The following is a 27,811-nucleotide window of genomic DNA, read 5'->3' as shown; positions in this document are numbered from 1 at the left end:
CCTGCGCTGAGAACTTACCCAGTTCACACCTCGGTTTGCTCATCCTTAGAATGGAGGTTAAAATGGGTTTACTGTGAGGATTACCTGTACTACAAGGGGTTTTGCCCGAGTCTCTGTTTTGGGATCTGAATAAATTTCAGGTTCTCCTTTCATCTTTCCTTCTGGCATTTCTCATCACTCAGCTTGATAGTAAAAACATGCCTTTGAAAGGCCAGCACAGTGCCTGGTGCTCAGTACATGGCAATACATTCCCCAGCAGAGGAAGGCTATGTTCCAAGCCACTGGCTGATAAAGATACCTTTGGTTCTAAAGTAGGGTTCCAGATGATAATGGTTTCGCCTTTCTAAATTTTTAGCAATAGTAGCTATACCAATGCTAGTTTAAAAAAAAAACTTATTCAAAGTATAAGACTAATTATCAATATTTACATAGTACTTTTCTTTTGAGTAAAATTTAAAATGTGTCATGTGTGTTATTATAAAACGCCAAGGGAATGCTGGGCAGAATTTTTTAGACTCATTAAAGAGAGAAGCAGTCAGTCCACAGAGCCTAGAAAGTTACTTTTCTTTTTGGCCCTTAATTTCCTCCTCTGTAGAGTGGGAGCTTGAACAAAAAACCATGGAAATGTGATCCCAAAGACTCTTTCAGAGCCAGGCATGGTGGCACATGCTTATAATCCTAGTACTTCATAGGCTGAGATAGAAAAATCACAGGTTCAAAGCCAGCCTCAGCAACTTAACAAGACTCAGCAACTTAATGAGACCCTGTTTCAGAATAAAACAAACAAAAAAATGAAAAGGGCTGGGGGTGTGGCTCAGAGATAGAATGCCCCTAGATTCCACCGCGGTATCTCTCTCTCTCTCTCTCTCTCTCTCTCTCTCTCTCTCTCTCACACACACACACACACACACACACACACACACACACACACACTCACTCTCTCTCTCTCTCTCTCTCTCTCTCTCTCTCTCTCTCTCTCTCTCTCATTTCCCTCACCCTGACCCCACAGCCCACATGTCAAGTCCAACTGCTCTAGGTACAACGAGGCTTAAACATGCCAGAGAGTGTTCTCCTGTTTTGGAAAGCCATCAGGAAAGGAGATTTCACAATATCAGAGGGCCTTTCAAAGGCATGTTTTTACTATCAAGCTGAGTGATGAGAAATGCCAGAAGGAAAGATGAAAGGAGAACCTGAAATTTATTCAGATCCAAAAACAGAGACTCGGCCAAAACCCCTTGTAGTACAGCAGCAGAGTGTGATGATCACTAGCAACAAGGCAGAAACAGCCTGTGCTCGTCCAGGTAGCCTGGCAGAAGATGCACGCGTTGCTCTACTGACTGACTGACATACTCCAGAACTCTGAGCTCTGTGGAGCCGCTCTGTCTCCAACACCACCTCATTACATGGTGGGCGCTTTCTGTGATTGATGTTCTTAAAGGAGATCCTGGGAGGGCTGGAAAGCTAAAAGCATCACAAATGTCAAGAGGTGTCTTCATAATCCCGAATCCCCCTCCCTGAGAAAATATGCCATTAAACCAATGTCTTAGAAGAAACTTATTCAGGACTGTTTTAACAATCTGCTTTAACAATTTTAATAATCTAACTAAGGACTTGAATAAAAAAGGAAGGACTATCAGAGGATGCTTTAGAAGTCTTATAATGTGCAAGTTTATTCTTAAAGTTCAACTTCCAGTCTTCAGACCCACGTACAAGGAGCCTGAAAGTCATAATCCTATCCTAACAACTAAATAGCTGAACAAAACCTGAAAAATCAAAAATTCTTCCTAAATCCATCAAAGAGCCTTAAATTTTAAAACATGCAAGCAATCACAGAGAAAAAATAATGACTAGAGCAGAAACCTCCACGGAAGCCATTATCAAGTCCATAATATCCACCTATCCAAAAAAATTACAAGGCATACTAATAGGGAAAAACACAGTGTGAAGACCAAGAGCAAGCACCAGAACCAGACTCTGATGTGGCAGGGATATTGGATTATCAGACCAGGGTCTTAAAACAACTATGACTAATATTCCGAAGGTGACAGTAGATAAGGCAGAGGGAATGTGAGAACAAAGGAGTAATGCAAGTAGAGATACAATTCTGAGAAAGAATCAGAAACAAGTGCTAGGTCCAAAAACACTGTGAGAGAATGAAGAATGGCATGCAGGTTCAGGAAAGACTGATGTAACTGGGGAAAGAACCTCTGAGCTCGACGACAGGTCAACAGAAGCTCTCAAAAGAGCAAGGAGAAAAAAAGATTGGGGGAGGGGGAAGTAGAATGGTATATTCAAAACCTGTGGGACAATGTCAAAAGGAGTAACATGAATAACAGGAATTCTAGAAGTAGAAACCACACATCCAGGACGTTTAGAGAACACCGAGGATAAAAGCCAAAAATGCCACAGCAAAGCATACCATATTTAAGTTGCAGAGAATCAGAGAGAAAGGCAAAACTCTTAAAAGAAGCCAGGAGGAAAACAACACCTTACCTACTAAGGAACAAAGCTAAGAATTACATTTGACTTCTTAGAAACCACACATCAGGAAGAGAGTGGAGTGACATATTTAAAGTGTTAAGAGGGAAAATGTAACAACTTCTAATCCTGTACCCTGAAAAATTATCCCTCAGAAGTGAAGGATAAATTGCAAACAAAAATTGAGGAATTTTCTTGCCCATAGACACCTTTTGTAAGAATGCTAAAAGATATAGGTCAGAAACTCAGATTTTAATAAAGAAGAGGACATATGAGAAGGAAGAAGTTAAAAACTTTATTTTTCCAATTCTTAACTGTTATAACAAGACACAATCTGCCCAAAAGTAACAATAACAACGATGTATTCCATTATGTATACATATGTTTCCATATACTTATATACACTTATGTATAGGTGAAATGAATGACAGCAATGATATTGGTACAAGAAGGAGTTAAGAATATTTATTATAAGGTTTGCTACCAATGAAGTGGTATGGTATAATCCATAAATATATACTGCAACCACTAAAAGAGGGAAAGGAAGGCAGGCAGGCAGGCAAGCAGATCTAGTAACAAAAAGAGAGAGACAATAGAATCATATAAAATGTTCAGTCAAAAGTCAGAAGAAAGGAGAAGAAACCAAAAACAGGAACAAAGACCAAGGGCAGTGACTAGACTACAGTAACAAACATGGTAGATATTAACCCAAGTGTATCAATAATCACTTAAACATTAATGGCCTAAATACAGCAAGTGAAAGGCAAAGACTATCAGAGTGAAGCAAAAACAAGACACAATCACATATTATCTTAAAAAATATAAGTATATTATAGTTTCAGACAGAGCTTACTTCAGAGCAAAGAAAGTTATTGTGTTACATAACAATAAAGGAAACACTTCTCTAAGAAGACATACCAATCTTATAACACATCAACAGAGCATCAAAATACACAAGAAAAAACCATCACACCTACAAAGAGAAGTAGATGAAATTATTATAGTTAGAGACTTCAACAGTCCTCAATCAGAAATAGGTTCTGCAGGCAGAAAATTAGTAAGGACATAGCTGGAATTCAACATCACTGTCAATTAAATTGGATATACCTGATACCTACCTACTGATTTAGCCAACGACAGAAGGACATGCATGTTTCTCATTTATAAAGAATGCTCACCAAACTTTAAGTACAAAAATATACTTAAAGCAGTGTGTAAAGGAAAATTTTTATTATCAAGTGCATATATATTAGAAAATAAGGAAGTTCTAAAAATTTGAGTTTCTACCATAGCAAACTAGAAAAAAATGGTACGTTAATTCCAAAATAACCATAAAAAAATAAAACAGTAAAACTTAAAGAAGATATCAATGAAATTGAAAATAGGAAACTAATTTGTAAAATTCAATAAAACCAAAACCCGGTTCTCTGAAAATATCAGCAAATCCAATAAACCTACAGTCAGGCTAAGAAAAAAAGAGAACACAAATTAATAGTATCAGAAATAAAAGGTATTCATACTTCCTTAATTCATTTATGAGGCCAGTATCATTCTAATACCAAAACCAGCCAAAGGCATAGAAAACTACAGAGTAGTATCTCTCATAAACAGAGATGCAAAGTCTTCAATACAATACTAGCAAATTTGACATCAACAATGTATAAAAAGAATTATACACCATGATCAAGTGGGATTTATCCATATGTACAATTAATTTGGTATTTGAAAAGCAATCATCAACAAACTGAAGAGGTAAAAAATCCCATGATCATATTAATAGATAAAGAAAAAGTACTTGACAAAATCTATTATCTATTCCAGGTTTAAAAAAATACCCAGCAAAGCAGGTTTAGGAAAAAAATTCCTGAACTTGACAAATAAAATCTATTTTTTAAAGAATACAGCTAGGCACGGTGGTGCACACTTGTAATTCCTAGTACTTGGAAGGCTAAGACAGGAAGATTACGCCCTCTACAACTTAATGAGCTTCAAAATGAGCTTATTTCAAAATAAAGAAAAAAATAGGGTTTGGGTGTAATATATATATTATACGTATATTATACATAATGCTGAAAACACAGAAGCTTTCCTGCTAAGATCAGGAACAAAACAAGGATGTCCCTTCTCACTATTCCTTTTTAATAGGTCCTAGCTAATATAAGAAGACAAGAAAAGGAAATAAAAGGTATACTGATTGAGATGAAAGAAATAAAACTATTTTCTTCATGAGAAATCTTAATGAATCAACAACAAAATTCCTGGAATTAATAAGTAATTATGGAAAAGTTTCAGGATACAAGGTTAGCACACAAAAATTAACCACTAAGCCGGGCGTGGTGGCGCAAGCTTGTAATCCCCGCGCTTGGGAGGCGGAGACAGGAGGATCGCGCAGGTTCGAAGCCAGCCGCGCTGGCTTAAGAGACCCTGTTTCCAAATAAAAAAGTATAAAATAGGTCTGGGAGTGTAGCCCAGAGGTAGAAGGGCTTCCAGGACACCAGTACCACCAAAAAATAAAAATAAAAATAAAAAAATAACCACTAAGCCGGGCGTGGTGGCACATGCTTGTAATCCCTGCACTTGGGAGGCAGAGACAGGAGGATCATCCAGGTTCGAAGCCAGCCTTGCTGGCTTAAGAGACCCTGTTTCCAAATAAAAATATAAAAATGGGTCTGGGAGTGTAGCCCGGAGGTAGAAGGGTTTCCAGGAACCCCAGTACCACAAAAAAAAAAAAAATTAGTCACTAACATACATATCAGTCATAAACAACTGTATAATACTAGTTACATTAACACCCCCAAAAAATTAAATACTTTGATATAAATCTAACATATACATATTATCTGTATGAATAAAACTACAAACTGTAATAAAAAAAAACTGAAGAACTAAATAAGTGGAGAGTTATTCCATGTTCATGGATAGGAAGGCTCAATCAAAATGTCAGTTCTTTCCAATGTGATCTACAGAGTCAACCATATGCTAATTAAATTATCAGCAAATTGTTTTAGAGATAGAAACAAACTGATTTCTGAAGTTTATCAGAAGAGGCAAAAGATCAACAGAAATGAAAATAATATTTAAGGAAATGAACAAAGTTAGAGTACTGATACTACCTAACTTCAAGACTCATTATAAAGATGAGTGATCAAGACAATGTTGTGTTCACATAAGAATAGATCAAAAGAGCAGAATAGCAAGCCCAGAAATAGATCCACATAAATACAGTCAACCAATCCTTAATAAAGGAACAAAGGCAATATAATGGAGAAAAGATAATCTTTTCAACAAATGATGCTGACACAACTGGACATCCACATGACAAAAAAAAAGTGAATTTGCATTGATACTTTATCTCTCACAAAAATTAGCTCAAAATGCCTATATATAAAAATGTAAAAATATAAAATCCCTGGAAGATATGGAAGGAGAAAATTCTAGATGACCCTGATTATGGCAGTGGCTTTAGATACAACAAAGGCATGATACATGAAAGAAAAGTTAATAAGTTAGACATCATTAAAATAAAAAAAAACTTCTCAACAGGCATGGTGGCACATGCTTACAATCCCAGCATTTGGGTGGCTGAGACAGGAGGATCATAGTTCACGGCCAGCTTCAGCTACTACTTAGTGAGGCCCTTTGCAACTCAGTGAGACCCTGTTTCAAAATAAAAAAAAAAAATAGGGCTGGGGGTGTAGCTCAGAGGTAGAATTCCCTGGAGTTCCACCACCAGTACCACAAAAAAAAATAAATAAATAAAAATAAATAAATAAATAACTTCTCTTTTGCAAAAGATGCTGTCAAGAGAATGAAAAATACAAGCTACAGAAAGAATAGAACATTAGCAAAAATCCTACCTGATAAAAAAAATGTATTATCAAAAATATAGAAAGAACTTTAAAAATTCAAGAATAAAAAATTAAATAACTTTAAAATTCAAGAATAAGAAAATGAACAATCCAACTTAAAAAATAGGCAAAAAGCCTTACAAAAGAAGATACACAGATAGCAATTGGGCAGATAAAAAGATACTCAACATTATATTTCATTAGGGAATTACAAATTAAAACATTAATGAGATGCTACCATATTCCTATTAGAATGGCCCAAATCTTTAGCACTGATACCATCAAATGCTACAGGAACATGGAGCAACGGGAACTATCATTTACTGCTGAAGAGAATGCAAAATGGTACTGCCACCTTGGAAGACAGTTTTACTTTCTTAAAATACTAATCATACTCTCATCCTGTGATCCAGAAATCAAATGCCTTGGTATTTACCTGAGTTAAAAACATGTCTACAAAAAAATAAATAAAAACTGCTTTAGTAGCTTGATTCATAACTGTCCAGTCTTAGAAGTAACCAAGATAGCCTCCAGTAGGTAAATGAATAAACTATAGTATATCTAGACAATGAAATATTCATTGCTAAAAATACTAGGCATAAGAAGACACAAAGAAACCTACAATAGATATTTTTCCCGCATGTTTGTGTGTGCGAGCATGCATGTTTTTACTGAAGATTAAACCCAAGCGCATTCTATCTCTGAGCTACACTCCTTGACCTTTTATTTTTTGTCTTGAAACAGGATCTTAACTAGGTTTCTAAAGCTGGCTTTAAGCCTGAAATCCTCCTGTTTCAGCCTCTCAAGTACCAGGACTGCAGATGTGTACCACCACGCCCAGCTTAAAGGCATAATTCTAAGTGAGGATAGTCAATATGAAAATATGATATACTTATAATAACAACTATATGGCATTCTGGACATGCAAAGGTAGGAAGACAGTGAATGCATCAGGGGTTCCCCATGATTAGGTGGGAAGGAGAGACGAGGCAGAGCACACAGGATTTTTAGGGCAGTGAAAACCACTTCTTATGATGGTGGATACATAGCATACAACTGTCCAAACCCGTAGACTGTAACCACCAAGAGTGAACCCCAATATAATTATGGACTTTGCAGGACAATGAGGTCATTAAAGGTTCATCAACTGTAACAAATATACCACTCTGGTGCAGGATTTGGGTGGTGAGAGAGACTATGTGTACCTAGGGGCAAAAAGAGTATATGGGGTCTCTACTTTCTGCTCAATTTTACTCTAAACCTAAATCTGCTCTAAAAATGAAGTGTATTTTTTTTTTTTTTTTTTGGTGGTACTGGGGTTCCTGGAAGCCCTTCTACCTCCGGGATACACTCCCACGGGCTACACTCCCAGACCTATTTTTTAACATTTTTATGTGGAAACAGAGTCTCTTGAGCCAGCGAGGCTGGCTTCGAACCAGCGCGATCCTCCTGTCTCCGCCTCCCAAGCGCGGGGATTACGAGCGTGCGCCACCACGCCCAGCTAAAAACGAAGTGTATTTTAAAATGAAAAAATTTTAATCAAATTTAATACAGTCTACTTTTGCAATACGCTTACTGCTTTTAAATCATTATTTGCTTTATTATTCTATTATCCATACTGAGACTGAAAGAGTAAGAACTGAAGTTTTTAACCCATATTTTTAAGTAATTCCTCATATTTGGCCTTTCCTAAATTTTTCTAGGACTGTGGCCTTTACATGATATTTTAAGCATCTTGAATAGTCATAAAAAGTAACATTCAGATGTTTGGAAATAGCTATATGCTACCATTAGAAACTATAAATAAAATACTTTTAATGAGGTATAACCATTACTATGATAACTGAAAATTTAAATATCCCCCAAAATAATACCTTCCTACTTAAGAAGAACAGACATTTTTTAAAGATCCGTTTTTTCCAACATACTCAGGCAAAACATTTGTGTATTAATTTATTCTGTAGACACAATGGGGAAAACGGTCCCTATTACACAGGAGAAGCAAACCAGCTCCTTTCTGTGCTTTCTACCAAGGTTCTTAGTCGTATGACAGGCTATTGCTTCCCTAAGTGTGTCGTTGCTGAAGTTTTTAACTGGGCCATTTCCAAACATCTGATGCATTCCTCTAGTGACTTTCAGGATGGAACTAGTATGATCCCAGAGATCAGCCACGCAGTGCTGCCAAGTTCTCTCTCCTCTGTCTGAACTTTCGGAACTTGACACCGGAAGCACTGTCCTTGCCAGAAGGAAGGCATGGACAGAAAGTGTGTGTGTGTGTGTGTGTGTGTGTGTGTGTGTGTGTGTGTGTGTGTGTGTGAGAGAGAGAGAGAGAGAGAGAGAGAGAGAGAGAGAGAGAGGGAGGTACTGAGGCTGCAACTTAATAAGATCCTGTTTCATTTCACTTTTAAATTATTTTTTATTAAAAAACCCACGTGTGTCTGTAATCCCAATACTTGGGAGACTGAGACAGGAGGATTGTAGGTTTGAGGCTACCACCTCAACAAGTAGTGAGACTCTCATCAACCTAGTGAGACCCTGTTTCAAAATAAAAATAAGATTGAGGATGGAGCCAGAAAGTAAAATTCCTCCGGATTCAATATCCAGTATAACTCACAAAAAGAAAAAAGAAAAAAACACTTAGAGGCGCCTGTCTCTAAAATAAAATGACATAATCACTCCTTTGTTTCATTAATTTTGTGATATCTTTCTCATCATTCCTTACTTTTAGCATCTTTTATTCCAAGATATGCACATACAACCCAGAGTCCCCAAGTTTTGGTGTGAGTCAGTCCCACTGGGTACTGGTAAAATGAGAACCATGGGGTCTACCCTTGGGATTCAGATTTGGTAGATCTGTGGTAGGGCCCCAAAACCTGCATTTGAAACACATCCCATGAGAGGTTCTGATGCATGGGACCCAGATACCACATCCTTATTTTTTTAAAAAACAGCTTTGAAGACTATGAAGTTTGTTTTAAGCATCTCCTATGTTAAGGAACAGAAATAGGAGGACCTAAAGGTATGAAACTCACATTTATAGGTATATTCACAGGATGTGAAATGCATCAATTAATATGCAATATGGAATGTTTATTAACATGCCTGGCTACACCTGCTCAGATTCTAAGGGTCTCATCTAACACTGGAAAAAAAAATAGTCCATCTTGTTGGGGTTTATGCCACACAAACTTATCCTTAAGCAGAAGTGAGGGAACGATTGGGGATTAATTCCATTCTTCTACATGCATATCCATGTCTCTACCAGCACAATTCACACTAGCCAAATTATAGAACCAGCCTAGGTGTCCATCAACAGATGAATGGATCACAAAAGTGGCATATATATACAATGGGATTTTTTCAGAAGTTTATTAAAGAAAGTGGGGGGATGCACACTCAGGGAGTCTGCAGACCACCTTGAGAGTGAGGGGATGCATTTGGGGTCTCACAGTTCTTTTACAGAAGACTCCCCCATAAGGGGGTAGGAAGGGTACACAGAATGGAGGTCTCGTTTGCCTCAGAATCCTCAGTTTCCTGACATCCAGCCGGTGGGTGGCTGAGTGGTACCTGGATTTGACTGTCAGATATTCCTTATGGATCCTTTTTTTTACCAAACGTATTAGAAATTTGAGGTGGGGAGATGGGCTGTAGGATTAAAGGTGTGGGTCTTTTGGGGATGTTTGCCTAAGAAAAAACAGACCCTGTAGGATGAAGACAAGGATTATCATTGAGTTTTTGGATTCAAAGCTACAATCTTCATTTTTTTTTTTACCATACTTGAATTTTATTTGTCCTATTCTACCTCATTTCCACCCTCTGAGACTTAGATCCCTTAATCTTAAGGGTTGGAGAAGGGCAAAAGTTCATCTTCTTTAACTCCTTCAAGCTGACCAAGAGTGTTGGTAGTGAGAAAGTTTCATCCTAACTGGTCTAAAGGAGACAGAGATAAACTATCCTCAGGTATTGTGGAGGGTTCTTTACCGTCAGGTCACAGGTTAACCTCACTGAAGGACACAGCCTGAGCGATACGAGGATCTAGATGGCTTCTTTTTCTATGTGCCTGCATTTTTGGGGTGCCCATTATGCCAAGCTTATCATCAAAGTTGTTGGGTTAATCTTTACAAGCCCGGTTATTTTGGTTTGTTGGTCAACAAAGCCATTTATCCTCACAATGAAAAATTTCACTCAGCTATAAAGAACAAAACTGTGTCATTGGCAGGAACATGGATAGAACTACAAAAAAAATTATGCTATGTGAGATTAGCCAGTCTCAGAAAACAAATGACTACGTGTTTTCTCTCACATTTGAAAGCTAGAAAGAAATTGGGTAACCAAAAGAACTTCAGATAAATGAGGAAAGATTCTAGTGGACCAATGGAGGGGTTTGGGGTTGGAAGAGACTCAGTGAAGGCAACAGTTCAAATCATGGTATGTATATATACCAAATCATCAATACCAATTTCAGTAACAAGGGAAGAGGAGGAAGGGTGTGGTATCCAGAGGGAAACACACCAAGTGCTGCATGCACGTTTGTTCCTGTTACTCTGAAGCTCCTTATGATGTATAATTACAATGCACAAAAAAGTGTATTTTCTAAAAAATGAGGGAAAGGAGGAAAAAACACAAGCCGCTGGTACCCAAGGCATGAAGCCCAATGAGCAAATTTCCCTGCCCACCTTCTCCTGCCTAAAGTAAAAGTAATCATGATAGGAAGGAGAGGAGGAGGAGGAGGAGGAAGAGGAGGAGGAGGAGGAGGAGGGAGAGGTTGTCAAGCCAGACCTATATGAGGAGACCCTTGAGGGCTGGGGAAGAAGAATCCATAGGCCTGTGGTAGAACGAGGTGGGGCAGCAGAGGTGGAGGAGGAGATGATTCCATAGGCCTGGGCTAGGGTGGCAAAATTTGCATTTTTTTCAGTAAGGGGGGAGGGAAACAATGCTAGGGCTGGAACCCAGGACCTGTGCATGCTAAACCTGGGCTCTATCACTGAGCTCCTATCCCAGCTCTCAAGAATCCACATCTTTAGCAAGTTTCTCGTCAATGGTGATGCCTCTGGTCCAGGGTCCACAGTCTGGGAGCCAAGAGGCCAAAGCTCGATGGAGGGCATGCGAGTAGTTTGTCGTCAAGGAGGGAATGAAGAAATTGTACCATCAAAAGAGCCTCTAAGCGCGTGCATACATGTCATTGTCAACATGATTTATATTATGATGTGAGACTATAATGCACCAAGAAAAGCACAAGAAAATAAAAATAAAAAAGGGCCTCTAACACTCAAAACTGAACATTTCAAGCTGCTGAACAGGGACGTTTGCTGTAATATACATTCTCTTGTAACAAAAAGAACGCTTAATGACATAATCTCGGTATCCGTTGATTTAAATGAATTTCAGCTGGTTTTCCACTCAGAAACAAATGTGACTTGTGGTGCTTATTAATCAAGAAACCTTACTGAGGGTCTATTGTATACAGAACCTCTGGGTAGGCCAACTTCCTAATGGATAAAAAAAAAAGTAAAACAAAAACACAGTCCATGCCTTTCATTTACTTACCGTCTGTATTATTTCACCTCCAATTACTAAAAAATTTTGGACCAACTTAGCCTTTTCAGTGCCACAAAAAGAAAGAAAGAAAGAAACAGGGCACTCTCAAAAGGAGGATTCTTGTCTTTTTTTTGAGGAGAATAAAGCAAATCATGGGGGGTAGAGGGATTGAAGTGGAAATTTAAGTAGTGGTTTATTTTCTCACCAACTTCCAGGAGGTGCCCCAGAGATAGCATGGCAAACTTAACAATCAGTATAAAGACTTGAGACACAAGCTCTTTAGTCAACAAAAATCCACTGAAATTGGGTGGGTTTTATGCATTCTATTTTTCAAAACCAAAAAATACACCAAGAAAATGTTTTTAAAAAATTCAGAGACTCACCATAAAAACCTTATTAATAATATCACCTTACATTTATATGGCTCTTTTGTGAAACATTTTCGTGAGTCTCATTTTATGGGATTTTTACCCAAAAATGGGGGGGAGGGGCTGAACTAACAGCTAACCCAACTTGAAACTTGTATATTGAAGGGGAGTGAACAGAACTTCAGAATTCAAATGTGTTCTGAAAATATTTAGCTTTTACACATCCCACATGCTGTCTGTGAAATGTGTATGATCATCAGAAATGATATCTTTTTAATCACCAGTTTTTAGAAGATTTGACTTTTACATAGTCCATTATTTGGCTTTGGGGGAGGAATGAAGCCGTTTTTATTTATCTTAGCACCTGTTACTGTAGCCCCCACTCACAACCCTGCTATCCTACCTGTACCTCCGCAGCGGGCCCACCTTCAGGCTAGCTCTTCTCTCAGCCTAAACTGCTCCTCTCCCGGCCCCTTCATGTCACACAGGACTCACCTGTCACCTCCTTAGAGATGCCTTCCCGGATACCCCGCCCCGCCTCCAGCCCATCACTCTACTGCTTTGGCTTCTTTCTCATAGTTAACACCTTCTGTGTATCAGAACCTACTATGCAGAAGCTCAGTAAAGCACACTAAGTGAATCCATTCATTCATTCATTCATTCATTCATTCCATAAAGGTCTATGTGTTCACAGGTACTGGAGATAACAGATAGCTGTGGCAAGATGACTAGCCTTCTAGAGCTCACATTCAAGCTGGGAAGGCGGACAGACACACCAGTGACTGTGACGCCATGTTAAAAGTGTGGAGAGGAAACAGGATTTTTGTGTCTGCAATCCCCAGCAGTGGCTTGAATGAGGCTGGGTAATGGGTGCTGTTCTCCCCAGGGGTAGGCTGGGAAAGCATCAGAGGAGTTCATTGATGTGCTTGAAGCTTCACAACAGCAGAAGTCTATCTACTGTCAATGCAATAAATGTTTATCAAGGTCAAATGATGCCAGTTTCTAATCATCCATTTGATGCTGTGTTAAAACAATGTACATATGCCATGTGGAACAGAGGATGAAAATTTACTTTTTAATTAAAAACAATAATAAAATGAAGTTCACGCAGAACTGACAGCCACATTGGAACTAGCGGGTAATACTCTAAAGAAATACAACACTGCTGAGTCTGCAAAGACAAATGATTCTTACTGTTCAATTTTCCTTACCTTTTTTTAAACCATATTTTCCTCTGGTGACGCTTTACTGGCTACACCCCCATCTCCTCTGGGAGGATTCCCCCTTAATTTACTACAAAATCCAGCCCTGTGAAACGCCCCATCCCAAACCCAGCCACTTGGTTCTCACCTATAAATAACAGATCGAAATAACAGATCACATCCGGAGAACTGGTCTCATCCACTCTCCCCTCTTCCGCCTCCCTCCATGCCCTCTTCCCACCCACTGACCAGGCTCACCATTTCTCTGGCCCAGCAGAACCAAGAGCATGTATTAAAAAACCAGCCCATCCATCTTCTGATTGACAAAACACAACATTTTGCAAACTGTTTACTCACGTCCATGCCAACAATATTACTCAAATGCGGTGGAGTGGAAAAGCCACAGGGAATCGTGCAGTTGGCCAAGGGCTGTATTTGGGGATCGAAAATTACAGGGAAAATCATACAGCATTCATTTTACTTAGCCCCAAATCTCTATCAGATGATGTTGAGCAGAAAGATTCTAAAATTGGCAGGGAGAAAGGAAAAGTCGTCTTAGAGTTTGGGCCATGCCAGGGCGGCCTTACGGAGAGAAGGCAGAAGGAAGGAGCGTAAGGTGTGTGCGCTTGACAAGCTCTCGGAGGCAGCAGTGTCTGGGGTGAGGGGGCAGCACAGAGAAAATGTGGGAAAGAAAAACAAAAGGCGGTTGTGGCCAGAGGTGCAACTAGATGCAGAAAGGAGAAGGCAGAATTCTCTCTGTGATATTCAGAGGATAGCATTTACAACACAGCAAAATCAGAGATGCTAGCACAATTCGCTTTATCCAATTCAATTACCCGTAGTGCATGGCAAACCAGGGGGCCCGGGTGCTTGAAAACCCCCAGCTTCCCAGGAGCTCAACAATCCTGAGACAGAAAACAGAAGTCTCTTCCACCTGGCCTGAGCCATGCCTGCAGCCTGAAAAGAGTGAAATCAGAGTGCTTGCGGAACAGCAAAAACACAGCTGAGGTTTTCAGCAGGGATCTATGGAGAGTGAGAGGCAGGGTGCCCAGGAGGGGGTAGACCCGAGCACACAGGAGCCATTTTTGTCAGGTGTGTTTCTGCAGGGACCTTGTTCTCCCCACACTTTTCATACAGGATCCTATGCAGCCCTCCCCCGCAAAAAAAAAAAAAAAAAAAAAAAAAAATACAGGCCTCTAAATAATGGTCATATTTTATGAGTAGAGCTAACTTAGCCTTGTGTGGGGTCTCCAGTTATCTCACCAAGTCACAGTGAAGAAGAATTAAAGTCAAGAGAGGAGCCTTGTATTCTAACCCTGAAGGCTGAATTGCGCCATACCACCTCTAGTTGGGGAAAAGTCAACCTGAGACCTAGCAAGGGGAGGAAGCCAGCAACGAAGGCAGGTAAGACACAGGGTGGGAGGGGAGGCAACCTTAGCACGTCCTTCTCCAAGATAAATGGTTTGGGGTCTAAGTGCCAATGCATGAGCACAGCCTCCGAGCCCAATGCACCATGTCTACATGCAACATCCAACCAGAATGCTAAGCAAATGAATAGATGCACAAGAGCACAGACATAAAAATACAGCTCTGGCCGGGCGTGGTGGCGCACGCTTGTAATCCCCGCGCTTGGGAGGCGGAGACAGGAGGATCGCGCAGGTTTGAAGCCAGCCGCGCGCGCTGGCTTAGGAGACCCTGTTTCCAAATAAAAATGTAAAAATAGGTCTGGGAGTGTAGCCCGGAGGTAGAAGGGCTTCCAGGAACCCCAGTACCAAAAAAAAAAAAAAAATACAGCTCTATGTGTGTTTCCATAGGTAACAATGCCACACCAACAAATCACAGACTGTTTTCTCTGCACTAAAAAAGCAGGAACCATCATTAGTAAAACATACACTTAGAACAAAATAAGACCATTAGTTTCTCCTTTATAAATCATTGTGGTTAATTAACACATCATGGAACTTTTTTTTTTCAGTACTGAGGATTGAACCCAGGGGCATTCAACCTCTGAGCTACACCCCCAGCCCTATTTGTTTTATTCTCTATTTTGAGACAGGGTCTCACGACATTGTGAAGGGCCTCACTAACTAGCTGAGGCTGGCCGCGAACTTGAGATCCTATCTCAGCCTCCCAAGTAGCAGGATTACAGTCATGCACCACCATGCCAGCTATCATGGAGGTTTTAGACATAATTCTGAAGAGTAGCTTCTAGATATATTATTTTCCATGGTTTGTATATTTAAATTTTCCTAATTAAAAATAGAATATTTAGTGCAAAAAGACAGCCAAGTGTTCCAAAGTGTTTCAATCTTCAAAGAGAAATTGATTTAGCCATTTCTATATCATTAAGATTTTTGAAAATTTCAATCCAGGTGTGGTGGCACACACTTGAAATCCTAGTATTTAGGAATCTGAGACAAGAGGACTGCAGGCTCGTGACCAGCCTCAGCAACTTAGTGAAACCCTCCACAACTTAGTGAGACCCTGTTGCAAAATGCAAGATAAAATAGGGACGGGGGTATGGATTAGAGGTAAAATGCCTGGGTTTCAATCCTTAGTACCACACAAAAAAAAATTCGAGGGGGATTTCAAACTCCTACAAAAATAGACACAGATAGCAAACATTCAACTGTCTAAAGAAAACAGGATAGAAAAAAAACTCATCCATAGCAATCTTGTATGCTTTATTCAAAACTGAACTAAATCCAATATGTAGGGGTTTCACACCTTACGAAGCGCTGACATTGGTGTTTAATTCCCCACACAAAGTGTCACATACATTGCCCCAGGTTGGGTTCCTTTCTGGATTCATGTGTCAAAACATGAACCATCACCATCAGCCTGACTTGGGGTGCTTATAAGAAGACCCCCAAGATTCTACTCGGTGAAGCATTCTCACAGTGGCTGTACCATCTGCTCCTGTTTAAAGAATCATCGATCTAGAACTTCTTTAAAACAGAACAAGTAAAAATAGCCAGAGGTGTAGCCAAAATCACCTGCGGCAAATTCCTCACCCATCCTCACCCTTCCTGGAGCAACCAGAGCCCCTGTACATGGGAAGCAACCAATCAAGAGGCACAGCCACAGGCTGCGTGGCAGAGGACCAATCAGGTCCCCAGCACCCATCCTTAGGGCACTGCTAGGGAATCTCCAATTGCCCTGGATGAGCTGCTCTGGGGCCCACCTTTCCAACCATGTACCCAGGGGCTGTTTATCAGTTGAAATATGCTCCCTGCCCCCCCCCTGGCAAAAAAAGACATGCTGGAATTCTCAACCCAAATACCTCAGAATGTAACCCTACTTTTTTTCGGGGCTAGGGATGGAACCCAGGGGGATTCAACCTCTGAACTACACCTCTTTTCCTAATTTTTATTCTTTATTTTGAAGCAGGATCTCACTAAGTTGCAGAGGGCCTCACTAAGAAGCTGAGGCTGTCCATGAACCGCGATCCTCCGGTCTCAGCCTCCCAAATGCTGGGATTACAAGCGTGCACCACCAAGCCGGGCTATGACCTTATTTAAAGAGATAGAGATAGAGATAGAGATAGAGATAGATAGATAGAGAGAGAGAGAGAGAGAGAGAGAGAGAGAGAGAGAGAGAGAGAGGGAAGGGGAGGGGGGAGGGGAGAGGGAGAGGGAGAGAGAGTGTCTGTGTGTCTGTGCACACACGCGTGCCAGAGATTAAGCCCAGGGACATTCTACCTCCAGGCCCAGCCCATCTCATTTTTAATTTTAAAATAGGGTCTTGCTAAGTTACTGTGTCTCACTAAGTTGCTGCTGCTGGTCTGGAACCTGCGTTCCTCCTGTCCCAACCTCCCAAGTGCTGGGATTACAGGCATACACATGTTTTGCAGAGTATCTTTAGAGTTCATCAAGTTAAGCTGAGATCATCAGGGTGGGCCCTAACACAATATGACTGGTGTCCTTATGCAAAAGGGAAATTTGGACACGGAGACAGGTGCGCATGGGGCAACACAGAGAGGAGACCACCATCCACCAGGCAAAGAGAGAGGCCTGTAACGGACCTCCCCTCCAGCCCTGGCAAGGAACCTGCTCTCCCGATACTGTGGGACTTCAGACCGCCAGCACTGAGAGACAAGGAATTTCAATTGTTCTAAGCCACCTAGCTTGGGGCCCTTTGTTGGTTTTTCTTTTTGTTATAGCAGCACTAACATACCAATACAGCTTGGAAAACTATGAAGTAAATTTGGGCCATTTGGGCCATCCAGGAGAGTGAGAGCCGTCAGGAGAGTCGAGACTAAGACCTGGAGAGCGTGTCACAGCCTGGACAGCCAGGTAGCACGGTGCAAAAGGAGCCACAGAAGTAACTGCACTGGTGTCTGAGCACTGACCCCCACTTGGCAAGAGGGTAACAAATCATGCCTGCCTCGTTTTCCCTGGCAGGATATGACGACTGAGAAACTGCCCTGTGAGTGCAAGAGCCCCTCGGCCGTGACCCCAGCCCCACCGTGGCCCCGAATGTGGAGCAGGCTTAGCAGACGGCACAACCTCACACCCTCCGTCACCCTGGATCCTTGCTAGGATGCACCACCGACAAGCAAGTCTGCATTTTAGGAAAATTAAATTTGAACTCCCGAGCGTGTTGGAGAAGATCAGCAACATCCATGACAACGAATAACAGGGTCAGAAACAGCAACCATTCGTGGCGGCCAAAGGTGCTTCCAGCAAGCCAGGCTTCCAGAGGGACAAGGGCTGAGCAGGCAGCAAACACTTGGAAAAACAGAACAGGCCAGGCCGAGGTGCGTGCTCTGCCCAGCCCACGGGCTGCAGGAGGCCTTCACTGGAAAGGCTTAAGTACTATCACAACACAGAATTTATGGGCCCTAAATGTGTGTTTTAACTCGTGTTGAGAACACATATTTGACCCAATGTGAACTTGACCTCTGGGTCCCTCTCCCTTTGCCCAGCTGTCTGCACAGCATGGCAAGATTTTCCAGACGACCCTCCCCACCCTGCTCCCAGCTCTGGGGCCAGAGGAGAGCCAGGCAAACAGCCGCCATGGCAAACCCCGCTGCAGATCTATTGGCAAAGCAGCTGTCAATGGCCGTAGCAGGCATATGAAAACTGCGTCATCACCCCAGGCCTTGCTCCCAAGCCTGACAGGCACCAGGCCCAGCTGAGAGGCTACTGCGGCATCTTTGGCGCTAAGGGTACAGATGGCTGGGTCTCCTCTGCCTATCACCTAAGTAACATTTCCAGAGTTGGCTTTTGTGGGGGGTTTTCCAAAGCAATTTGGGCGGGATGCCAATGGAAAAGCAATGGAATATCGATTTTCTGCTCCTTGCTAAGGAGAGAACAAGTCATTTGATGTGCCATGAGTTACTGAGTAAAAGCAGACCCCGCGCTCCCTACAGCTGGCTAAGCCGCTTCTCTATTCATAGAACCTGGCACATGGTAAAAGCTAAACAGAGCTCCGTTAAATAAATGAAAGAACCATGCACGCGCTCACGGAGGCCCGCGGAGGCCTCCACCTCACGCTGCCAGCCCAGCACAGCACTCCTCTCTCTTTGTCCTTCTGCATTTTCTGTTCCCACGTCCAGTCTCCTCTTCAGAGCTAAGCCCACTGGCAACATCTCTGTCTGGCCTGCACTTATCCGTAATAGGGACAAAATGACTGGAAGAACTTGATGGGACCAGGGCTCAGTTGGGACACAAATCAAACTTCAAAAATGAGGAGAGAGCCAGGCGTGGTGGCACACGCTTGTAATCCCCGTGCTTGGGAGGCTGGGACAGGAGGATCGCACAGGTTCGAAGCCAGCCTCAGCTACTTAGTGAGACCCTGTTTCCAAATAAAATAGGAAATAGGTCTGGGAGCATAGCCCAGAGGTAGAAAGCCTCTGGGTTTCACCCCCAGTACCACCCAAAAAAAAAAAAAAAAAAAGAGAGAGAGAGAGAGAAGTAAAAATGTTATGCATGAGGGACTTAATGCCTTACTCCAAGATGAAGTCCCTACACACCCGCCTGTAAATGTTACATCACTGAAAGAGAATAAACACGGTACCATCTCTTTTGCCCAAATCAGGTATCACTATCAACAGTCACCTAATATCGGTAACCAGAAGGGCATATCCCCCTGCGAAGCCTATCTCCCTGATACCCACACACAAAGGGTGTCTGGAATAGCAGTATTGACATGCAATTGGGCACCTCCACACTGGCACTGAGTGGCCGGAGCCCGAGACCACCTTGGTAGAGGCACACAGACATGCTCTGCCCGTGTGGGTCGGCTGCCTGTTTGTTTCACATCTCTGATTTGCAATTTAAGGTTCACTAACTCTTCAATCTTCAGAAGAATTTGCCCATGGCGCATTTAAATTAAGTTTCAATCAACTCAAAATAGTCCAAGCTGGCCCAAAGGACATGTTATTTTCTTCACTGGATTAATCAACCCCTAAATAACATAAAATAAATCCAGTTTCTTAAGAAGTTTTTTTGCATCTGTTGGATATGCCCTGTATGAGCTGAAATTCTTCGGCTAAACCTTGGAAAAATAATGACAGTTATTTGTGATTATCTTTTTATTTTCTGCAGTACTGGAGATTGAACATAGGGACATTCTACCTCTGAGCTACACCCCCAGCCCAATTTTTTATTCTTTAAAGAGGAAGGAGCAACCTCGTGTTGACATATCATTCGCTTTTGTATTCTTATGTGTAATAAACCATACCCAAATACAACTGCTCAACCTTGGCACATTAAGGACAAGGGAGAGGAAGGAGATGGCCTATCAACTTATTTTGTCAGCTAAATATCACTTCTATTTACTAAAGTAGTTACAGTAGCAAAAAGTGAATGATGTGATTTTTTCCATTTGATTTCCATTCAATTTGTCAATAATTTAGTATTTTCCCACTAAATAACAGGCACATATTTAGTCTTTTTTAAGCTTCTTTAAAAATAAATCATTCAAGAATAAATAAGTCATTCGAGGGTACAAAGCAACCCTAACTATTTTAAAGCTATTCAGATTGAGCATCCCTACTCCAAAAAATCCAAAATCCAAAATGATTTTGAGTGCCAACAAGAGGCCACAAGTGGAAAATTCCACACCTGACCTGGTGTGGTGGGCAGCAAAACACAGGGACACTTAAAAAAAGCTACATGAAATTACCTTCAGGATATGTGCATGAGTATAAATTAAATATAAATGAATTTCATGTTTCAACTTGGGTTCCATCCTCAAGATATCTCATATATGTGCAAATATTTCAAAATCTAAATCACTTCTGGTCCCAAGTATTTAGGACAAGGGATAGTAAACCTGTAGTATAAAAAGTTATACACATCTGCATTATAAAGGAAAAGAAAATGCCAGTGGGGGTCACATACACATGGAAAGAAAAAAATCAAAATCAAGTGACAGATAAATGAGACAGGGTTTATTTACCTTGATCCAATATAAACTAAGAATCCTTCTGTTTCCTCTGAGGCTTTCATACCGTGTGTGTGTGTGTGTGTGTGTGTGTGTGTGTGTGTACTGGAGATTGAACCCATGGGTGTTCTACCTCTGAGCTACACTCCCAACCCCATTTTCTTTTTTTTGGGGGGGGGGATTGAACCCAGGGGAGTTCTACCTCTGAGCCACACCCCAAGACCTATTTTTTTTTTTAGTTTGAAACAGGGTCTCACTAAGTTGCCAAGTCTCACTACATTGTTGAGGATGTTCTCAAACCTGCCATCCTCCTGTCTCAGCCTCCCAAGTACTAGGATTACAGGTGTGCACCACCATGCCTGGCTCTCAGAGTCTCATTAAGTTGCAGACAGCCTCACTAAGTTGATGAGGCTGGCCTCAAACCTCCAATCCCTTTCAGCCTCCCAAGTACTAGGATTATAAGGCATGTACCACCAAGCCTGGCTCCATACCCATTCTTTTTTTTTACCTTGATACCCACGATAATCCCACAAAGGAGGCCTGGTTTTAGCACAGTCATCTCTGGATGGGAAAACACAGGACCAAAGAGTTCAACTGAATTTCCCACAAGCCACATAGCTAGTGAGGGCTTCAGCATGTGAAATCCCATCTTCTGAACATAATGCCAGGGGTCTTTCCTGGCATCGCATGTTCAATCATGGACACAAGTTTCATGGCATCAGCCATAACCCCAATGGTCCTGCCTGAAACCAGAAGGCGCACTCATCTCTAGATCTACCAGAAACACCTGGAACATGCCCCACCCACCCAAAACGGGTTTAAAATACCCACCTTGTAGATACATTGCTTGGACTGACCTACCCCAGCATCCCTTTCTCATGACTCCCTTTGGGAGTCATGACTTAAGTTTGTATTATCTAGGTCTGAATTCGCTTTTCGGAAATGCTGAAAAATCACAAAACAGGAAGGGCATGTGTCTTGCTGAGATCCCAATAGTAGCCACACACTACCTCCTAGGAGCTAGAAGGAAATTCCGACTCCCAAGCTAGAGGCATTTGCCATAGGTACTGTGAAATCAACCCAATGTAGCAACTTCCTCTGGCACTGGATGGGAACTGCACACCCTAACTCTTCTGGCCGGCAGTCCTCTGTGGCCTCTTTCTGGATCACCAAGGGGCTAACCCAGCTAAACATGGGCACCCACATGCAGGAAGCCAGGAGGTAAAATGTAAGACCTCAGTGTTCTCCTCTGGGGCATCTTTAGATCGTCCTTGGGTCTTCAAATCCTCAAGTGGAGATTAGGACACTATCATCTTTTCAGAGGGGGCACCCAATTACATCATTCACTAAGCCAGGTATGGTGGCAAGTACTTGGGAGGCTGAGACAGGAAGATCACAGGTTCACAGACAACACAGCAACCTAGCGGGACCCTGTTTCAAAAGAAAAAGAAAAAGAAAAAGAAAAAGAAAAAGAAAAAGAAAAAGAAAAAGAAAAGAAAAGAAAAGAAAAGAAATGCTAGGGGTGTAGTTCGGAAGTAGAATGCCCCTGGGTTCAATCCCCAGCATCATAAAAAACAAAACATCATTTGCCAAAGTTCTTAAAACCTTGGAGCCTCCAAGAGACACCAGGAAGCAACCTCCAGGTAAAGTCCCGCCCTCGATGTCTAACCTTTGTACATTAACACCCCTCTGTGACAGTGCTGTCATGGATGGGCTACCTCCATGGTCCAGGCAAACCTGTCACCACCTCAGGTCCTGAGCAGATGGAGTTACAGGGGAGACGGGAGGGAATTCCATTTGACCTGAGCCCTTCTAAATTCAGAAAAATGCCGACACATTTCTGCCAAGTGTAATCTAAGAAGGTAAGAATTGAAAACGATGATTTTAAATGCCTACACCCCTGAGTACTCCTGATCTTGTGGTTTGAGTTTAGTTAAGCAGGAAGCTGCTTCTATCTGCCATCTCTACTTGATCATAGCCAGACCATAAAACATGTGGACATTCCTTTTTATTTCAAGTTTTTTTCAGTGCAGGAGATTAAACCCAGGGCCCTGCACATGCCAGGCAAACATCCTGCCTCTGAGCTATACCCCCGGCCCCTGGACATTCCTTTTTACAAAATTTAAGTCCTGATGCCAAAGCCCCTCTGCTTCCTTCAAGGACTGAAGGCGTTTTTCAACAAACAAGGTGTTAGAATGACAGTATTTTAATTTTTTTTTTTCAGTGCTGGGGATGGAACTCAGGGGCATTCTACCTCCAAGATACACCCTTAGCCCTATTTTTTATTCTTTATTTTGAAACAGGGTCTCACTGAGTTGCAAAAAGCCTCACTAAGTAGTAGCTGAGGCTGTCTGCGAACCGCAATCCTCCTGTCTCAGCCTCCCAAATGCTGGGATTACAAGCGTGTGCCACCATGTCCAGCTTTCACCAGTACTTTAAAACACAGACTATAAAGCCGGGCGTGGTGGCGCACGCTTGTAATCCCAGCACTTGGGAGGGGGAGATAGGAGGATCGCACAGGTTCAAAGCCAGCCTCAGCCACTGAGTGAGGCTCTCAGCAACTTAGTGAGACCCTATTTCCAAATAAAATATCCAATAGGTCTGAGAGGGTAACCTGGGGGTAGAAAGCCCCTGGGTTCCACCCCCAGTACCACACACACACACACACACACCAAAAAAAAAAAAAAAAAACAACCCACAAACTATATACAGGGCAAGTTGCCATTTTACTTATGCTGAATATCACTAAGCAGCTGAAACTTTAAATAATTCCAGTCTGTATGGTAATGGCTCAAGCTCTATGCAGAGAATATCTCTATCTTATCATTTTGAAAGGGAAAAAAAGGCTTTTTATTTCCAATTAGCACCATACTTAGCAAACTTGTCAAGAAAGACCTCAAAATACATTTTACTCTGTGTGTGTGTGTGTGTGTGTGTGTGTGTGTGTGTGTGTGTGTGTTACTGAAGACTAAACACAGGGGAGTTTCACCTCTGGGCTATTCTATTCCCCAGATCTATTTTATTTATTTATTTTTAGAAACAGGGTCTCACTAGGTTGCTGAAGGTCTCACAACTTAGCAACTGTCCTGGAACCTGGAATCTTCCTGTCTCAGCCTCCCAAGTACTAGGATTGCAGGCCTGTACTGCCACGCCTTACTCTACTCTTTAACTTCATAATGCATAGGGGAAACGCCTTCCAATGTCCTCAAACCTATATACATCACTAATACATTTTTCTAGACCATTGCTAAGCCTACATATTAACTGGAGAAGCACAACAGGAAACCTCCACTCCTCGAGAGCATTCTAGAAAGCACTCAGGCCTCAAGGACAATGGCTGTTTTCAGAAAGCTTTGAATACTGCTGTGGGTGTGGTGGCACACAACTGTCATCCTGGTACTTGGGAGGCTGAGGCAGGAGGATCACAGGCTTAAGGACAGCCTCAGGAAGTAGTTAGATTCTCAGCAACCTAGAGAGATCCTGTTTCGAAATAATAAAAAAAAAATTATCCAGGCGTGATGGCGCACGCTTATAATCCCTGCATTTGGGAGGCTGAGACAGGAGGATTCTGGTTCACAGAGAGCCTCAGCTACTTAGTGAGGCCCTTTGCAACTCAGACCCTGTTTCAAATTAAAAAATAAAAAAGTAGGGTTGGGGGTGTAGCTCAGAGATATAATGCCCCTGGCCATCCGCAATACTGCAAAGAAAATAAAGAATAAAAATTTAATTTTTTTTTCAAAAAGGACTGGAGGTATAACTTGGAGGTAGGATGCCCCTGGGTTCAATCCCCAGTAACACACACACAGACAGAGATTAATTAGGGCTAAAGGACATAGTTCAGTGGTATCACACTTGCCTGGCATGTAAGCCCAGCATCACCAAAAGAAAAAAGCCACTCATGCCTTATTCCAGAGCAAGACTCCTACTCCCATCCTCTCCCGCCATCACCTTAAAGCATGTTGCTCATGTGTTGCTATCACGCGTAAATTAATTGTGTGGATTCTGCCATACGCCACATCCTCAGACGGGAGCTTTTGTCCCAGCTCCTTCCTGAGTCACAGGTGTGACCAGGTGATGAGTACCGCAGGTGAGCACAGCACAGTTCTCACCCTGCTATGGGCGCAGATGCCCTGCTGCCCTCATCCAGCCCTTCCCCACTGGCAAAGAAGGCTGCAGGTGATAAATGGGTTGAACTTCAGATTTCACTTCCCCAGAGCAGCATCCGCCCATCAAGTGACCCCTTGAGCCCCCCCCACACACACAGGGACAGTCCTGCCCCGCCCCCACTATGAGCAGGGCTACTTACGTTTGGTGCACCTCTGGGAGCCAGGGGCCTTACTCCAGCCATGGCAGCACTGCGTTCCGCAGACATTGACCCTGAAACAGAGCGAGCCCAGCAGTAGCATCACTCCAACAGGCTTCCAACAGGTGCTTACAAGACTAACCCTCCTGCTTTCCCGATCCTCAGGGTTCAAGAGACTCCTGATGGGTACCCAAAGCTGTCCAAGTAGGAAGCTAATGGCCATATATATGAGAAAGATGGAAGAACCCAGAAGCCTGCAAAACCCAGAGCTATATCGGAGGGGAGAAAAAGGTCAAAACAAGTGATGGTCTTAACCCTCAAATTAAAGTCCAGCTAACTTCATTCTGTATATTACCTGGGACCAATCTGAAACTGAGTTTCAGAAACAAGTGTCTAAAAAAAAATTACACCACCTGGAGCCACCCTTAAATAAAAAGACAATAATAATCATAATCATAATAATCAAAATAAGTTTTCCCCACAGCCCAACTTGTGATCAAGTGGGATGTTGGTGATCCAGGGAGGATACTGATCAGCGCCCAATAACAGCAACTTTCCAGATTCTGTAGTCACTGCCCTCACCCCGGGACACCAGACCTCACAGGTGCAGGCAAGCCCAAGCTGACAATTTCTGGGATGCTGAAAAGCTCCAGGCCACATAACAGGGACCGTGTCCCTACAGCCAGCCCCCTTTAAAAACACTTTTTTTTTTTTAATTCACTAGAGCAAAATGAAAACCGAAGAGCCAAGAGAAGCTGGGCTGATGCTGTGGGATTAAGTTGTAGTGACTTCATGATGTCCACGCCCATCCTCTCGGAGCGGCCGGGTCTGCGCTAGGAGGTGACGCCCGGGGGCAGCAGTGCCCTTTGTGTTTACCGGCTGCTCAGTAACAATGCACGGCGAGCTGAAGAGCTTAAGGTCGGGAGAGGTCCGCGCTGCCCCGCGCCCCCCGCCCTGTCCCCACGCGGGGCGCGGGTGCCACTTACCCCTGCAGCGACTGCTTCTGCGGGACCTGCGGCCCGGGGCCCCCGCCGCCCGGGCTCTCGCGCGGCACCTTGGAGCGCACCGCGTGCCTGCCGAGCTTGGAGAGCGGCGCGGCCGCCGGGTGGGCGCCGGGCCGGGGGTGGCGCTGCCCCGGCTCGGGCGGCGGCCGGAGCCCCTGCAGCGCCGCGCCGCGGGGCGGGCTGGTGCGCCGGGTGCGCTCCGGGGGGGCCCCGAGCCGGCCGTACCTGGCGTCCAGCGCCACGTTGAAGGTCCGCGGGCGCGGGGACGAGGCGCCCGCCGCCAGGCCGGGGCCCGGGCGCACCACGTACGTGATCCTCCGCACCCGGCCGAGCGCCGAGGACGCCAGCAGCCCGGCCCAGAGCAGGAGCCCCCACCTGAGCCAGGCCCCCGCCATCGCGGCCCCCGCCCCCGGCCGCGATCTCCGCGCAGCCGGGGCGCTCGCGGCAGAGGAAGAGCCTCGGGCGGCCGAGCGGCCCCAGACCCCAGAGCAGCGCGGAGGAGGGGGCGAGGGATGGAGCGGGCGCGGGGAGGTCCGCCGGCCCGCGGGGGTGCAGCGGGCGCCGCGCCCCGACCCGCGGAGAGAGCGCGCGGGACGCTCCGAGGCAGCCCCGGCTGCAGAGTCTTTAAAAAGTTTCTTCCCCCGGGGAAGCGAGTGTCAGATGCGAACAGCCAATCTCCGGCAGACGTGACGTCAGGCAGTAAATCCTAATTGGGGAAAAGCGTGCGAGGAGCCGGAGCGCGCCCGCCACCCTCCGCACCCACCGGGACCCGGAGCGCGGGGCGGCCCGGCGGATGTCCCCGCGCCCCGGCCCCGGGAGCAGACAAAGGTCTCCGCCGAGTGGCTGAGCGGTCCTTTCCTGCCCGGAGCCCTGGCGGGGTTCCTGTGATAGGGTTTGGGAGTCCGGGCGCCTTCTTTATCCGTGTTTTCTCGGATACTCGCTAAGGGAGGTTGGATTCAAATACCAAATCCGCCCTGGGAAAAGGCTGCGCGGGGTGTGCCGAGCTCTCCATCAGAAAGCATTCAGATGGTCCTCTTTGGGACTGTAAATTACCCCGGACTGAGTGTTTTTTCGGTCTGCAAGCGCTGGTACCCTACTGATCGCTGGGCAGGTACCGTGGCGCAGCGCGGGCAGCAGGGGGCGCCCGCGCAGATGGGGAAAACCGCATCAGGAATGAAGCGCAGCGGCAGCCCTGCCCTCGGTCCTGCAGACGAGGAATACAATTTAATATCCCTGACAACCCCCAGCCATTATTAATGTTCAAAAAAAAATCGGTTCCCTGGACCCCGAGCTGACAGGGTCACTCAGCCTGGAGGTCACCCAGCATCAGTAAGGGAGAATACAGAACGTTCCGAGGGACAGAGTTGCTCTTTGGGAGAAAAACCAGGAAATAATGACATCTTTACTCTTAGCGCTTAAATAAAAAACAGTGTCACCAGAAGAATGCATGGTTTCATCCTATGAATGCCATAGAAAACGAGTGACCGTAGTGGCCCATTTTTTTAAAGCCTAATTTAAGCTAAGGGTCCATTTGCAAGGCTTTGGTGGTTCTCACTCGTGTCTATCTGTAGCTTTCATCTGCCTGCATTGGCCAATAGGCCATTGGTAGCAGGTGAGGATGGTTTGAGACGTATTAATGAAAAAAAAATATTTAGAGTTGATTTTGACTATATTGATC

The 27,811-nt window shown here is 43.7% G+C and overlaps 1 protein-coding gene across 2 annotated transcripts in view; it reads right to left on the bottom strand.

Moving 5' to 3' along the window:
* The window catches only part of LTBP1 (latent transforming growth factor beta binding protein 1), a gene marked incomplete at both ends in the record, with an annotated part of 441,497 nt that extends 414,969 nt beyond the window's left edge, over positions 1-26,528 (bottom strand). For both annotated transcript variants that reach the window (XM_080711765.1, XM_080711776.1), the window contains 2 exons: positions 25,133-25,203; positions 26,116-26,528. In XM_080711765.1, the coding sequence (XP_080567891.1) occupies positions 25,133-25,203; positions 26,116-26,528 (484 nt within the window). The remainder of the gene's footprint in view (positions 1-25,132; positions 25,204-26,115) is intronic.
* Positions 26,529-27,811: the final 1,283 nt, after the last annotated feature.

The sequence above is a fragment of the Muscardinus avellanarius genome, assembly GCF_963383645.1.
Source record: "Muscardinus avellanarius genome assembly, chromosome: 15".
Classification (NCBI taxonomy): Eukaryota; Metazoa; Chordata; class Mammalia; order Rodentia; family Gliridae; genus Muscardinus; species Muscardinus avellanarius.
The sequence above is the reverse complement of the archived record's forward strand: the minus strand, read 5'-3'. Positions and strand labels throughout refer to the sequence as shown.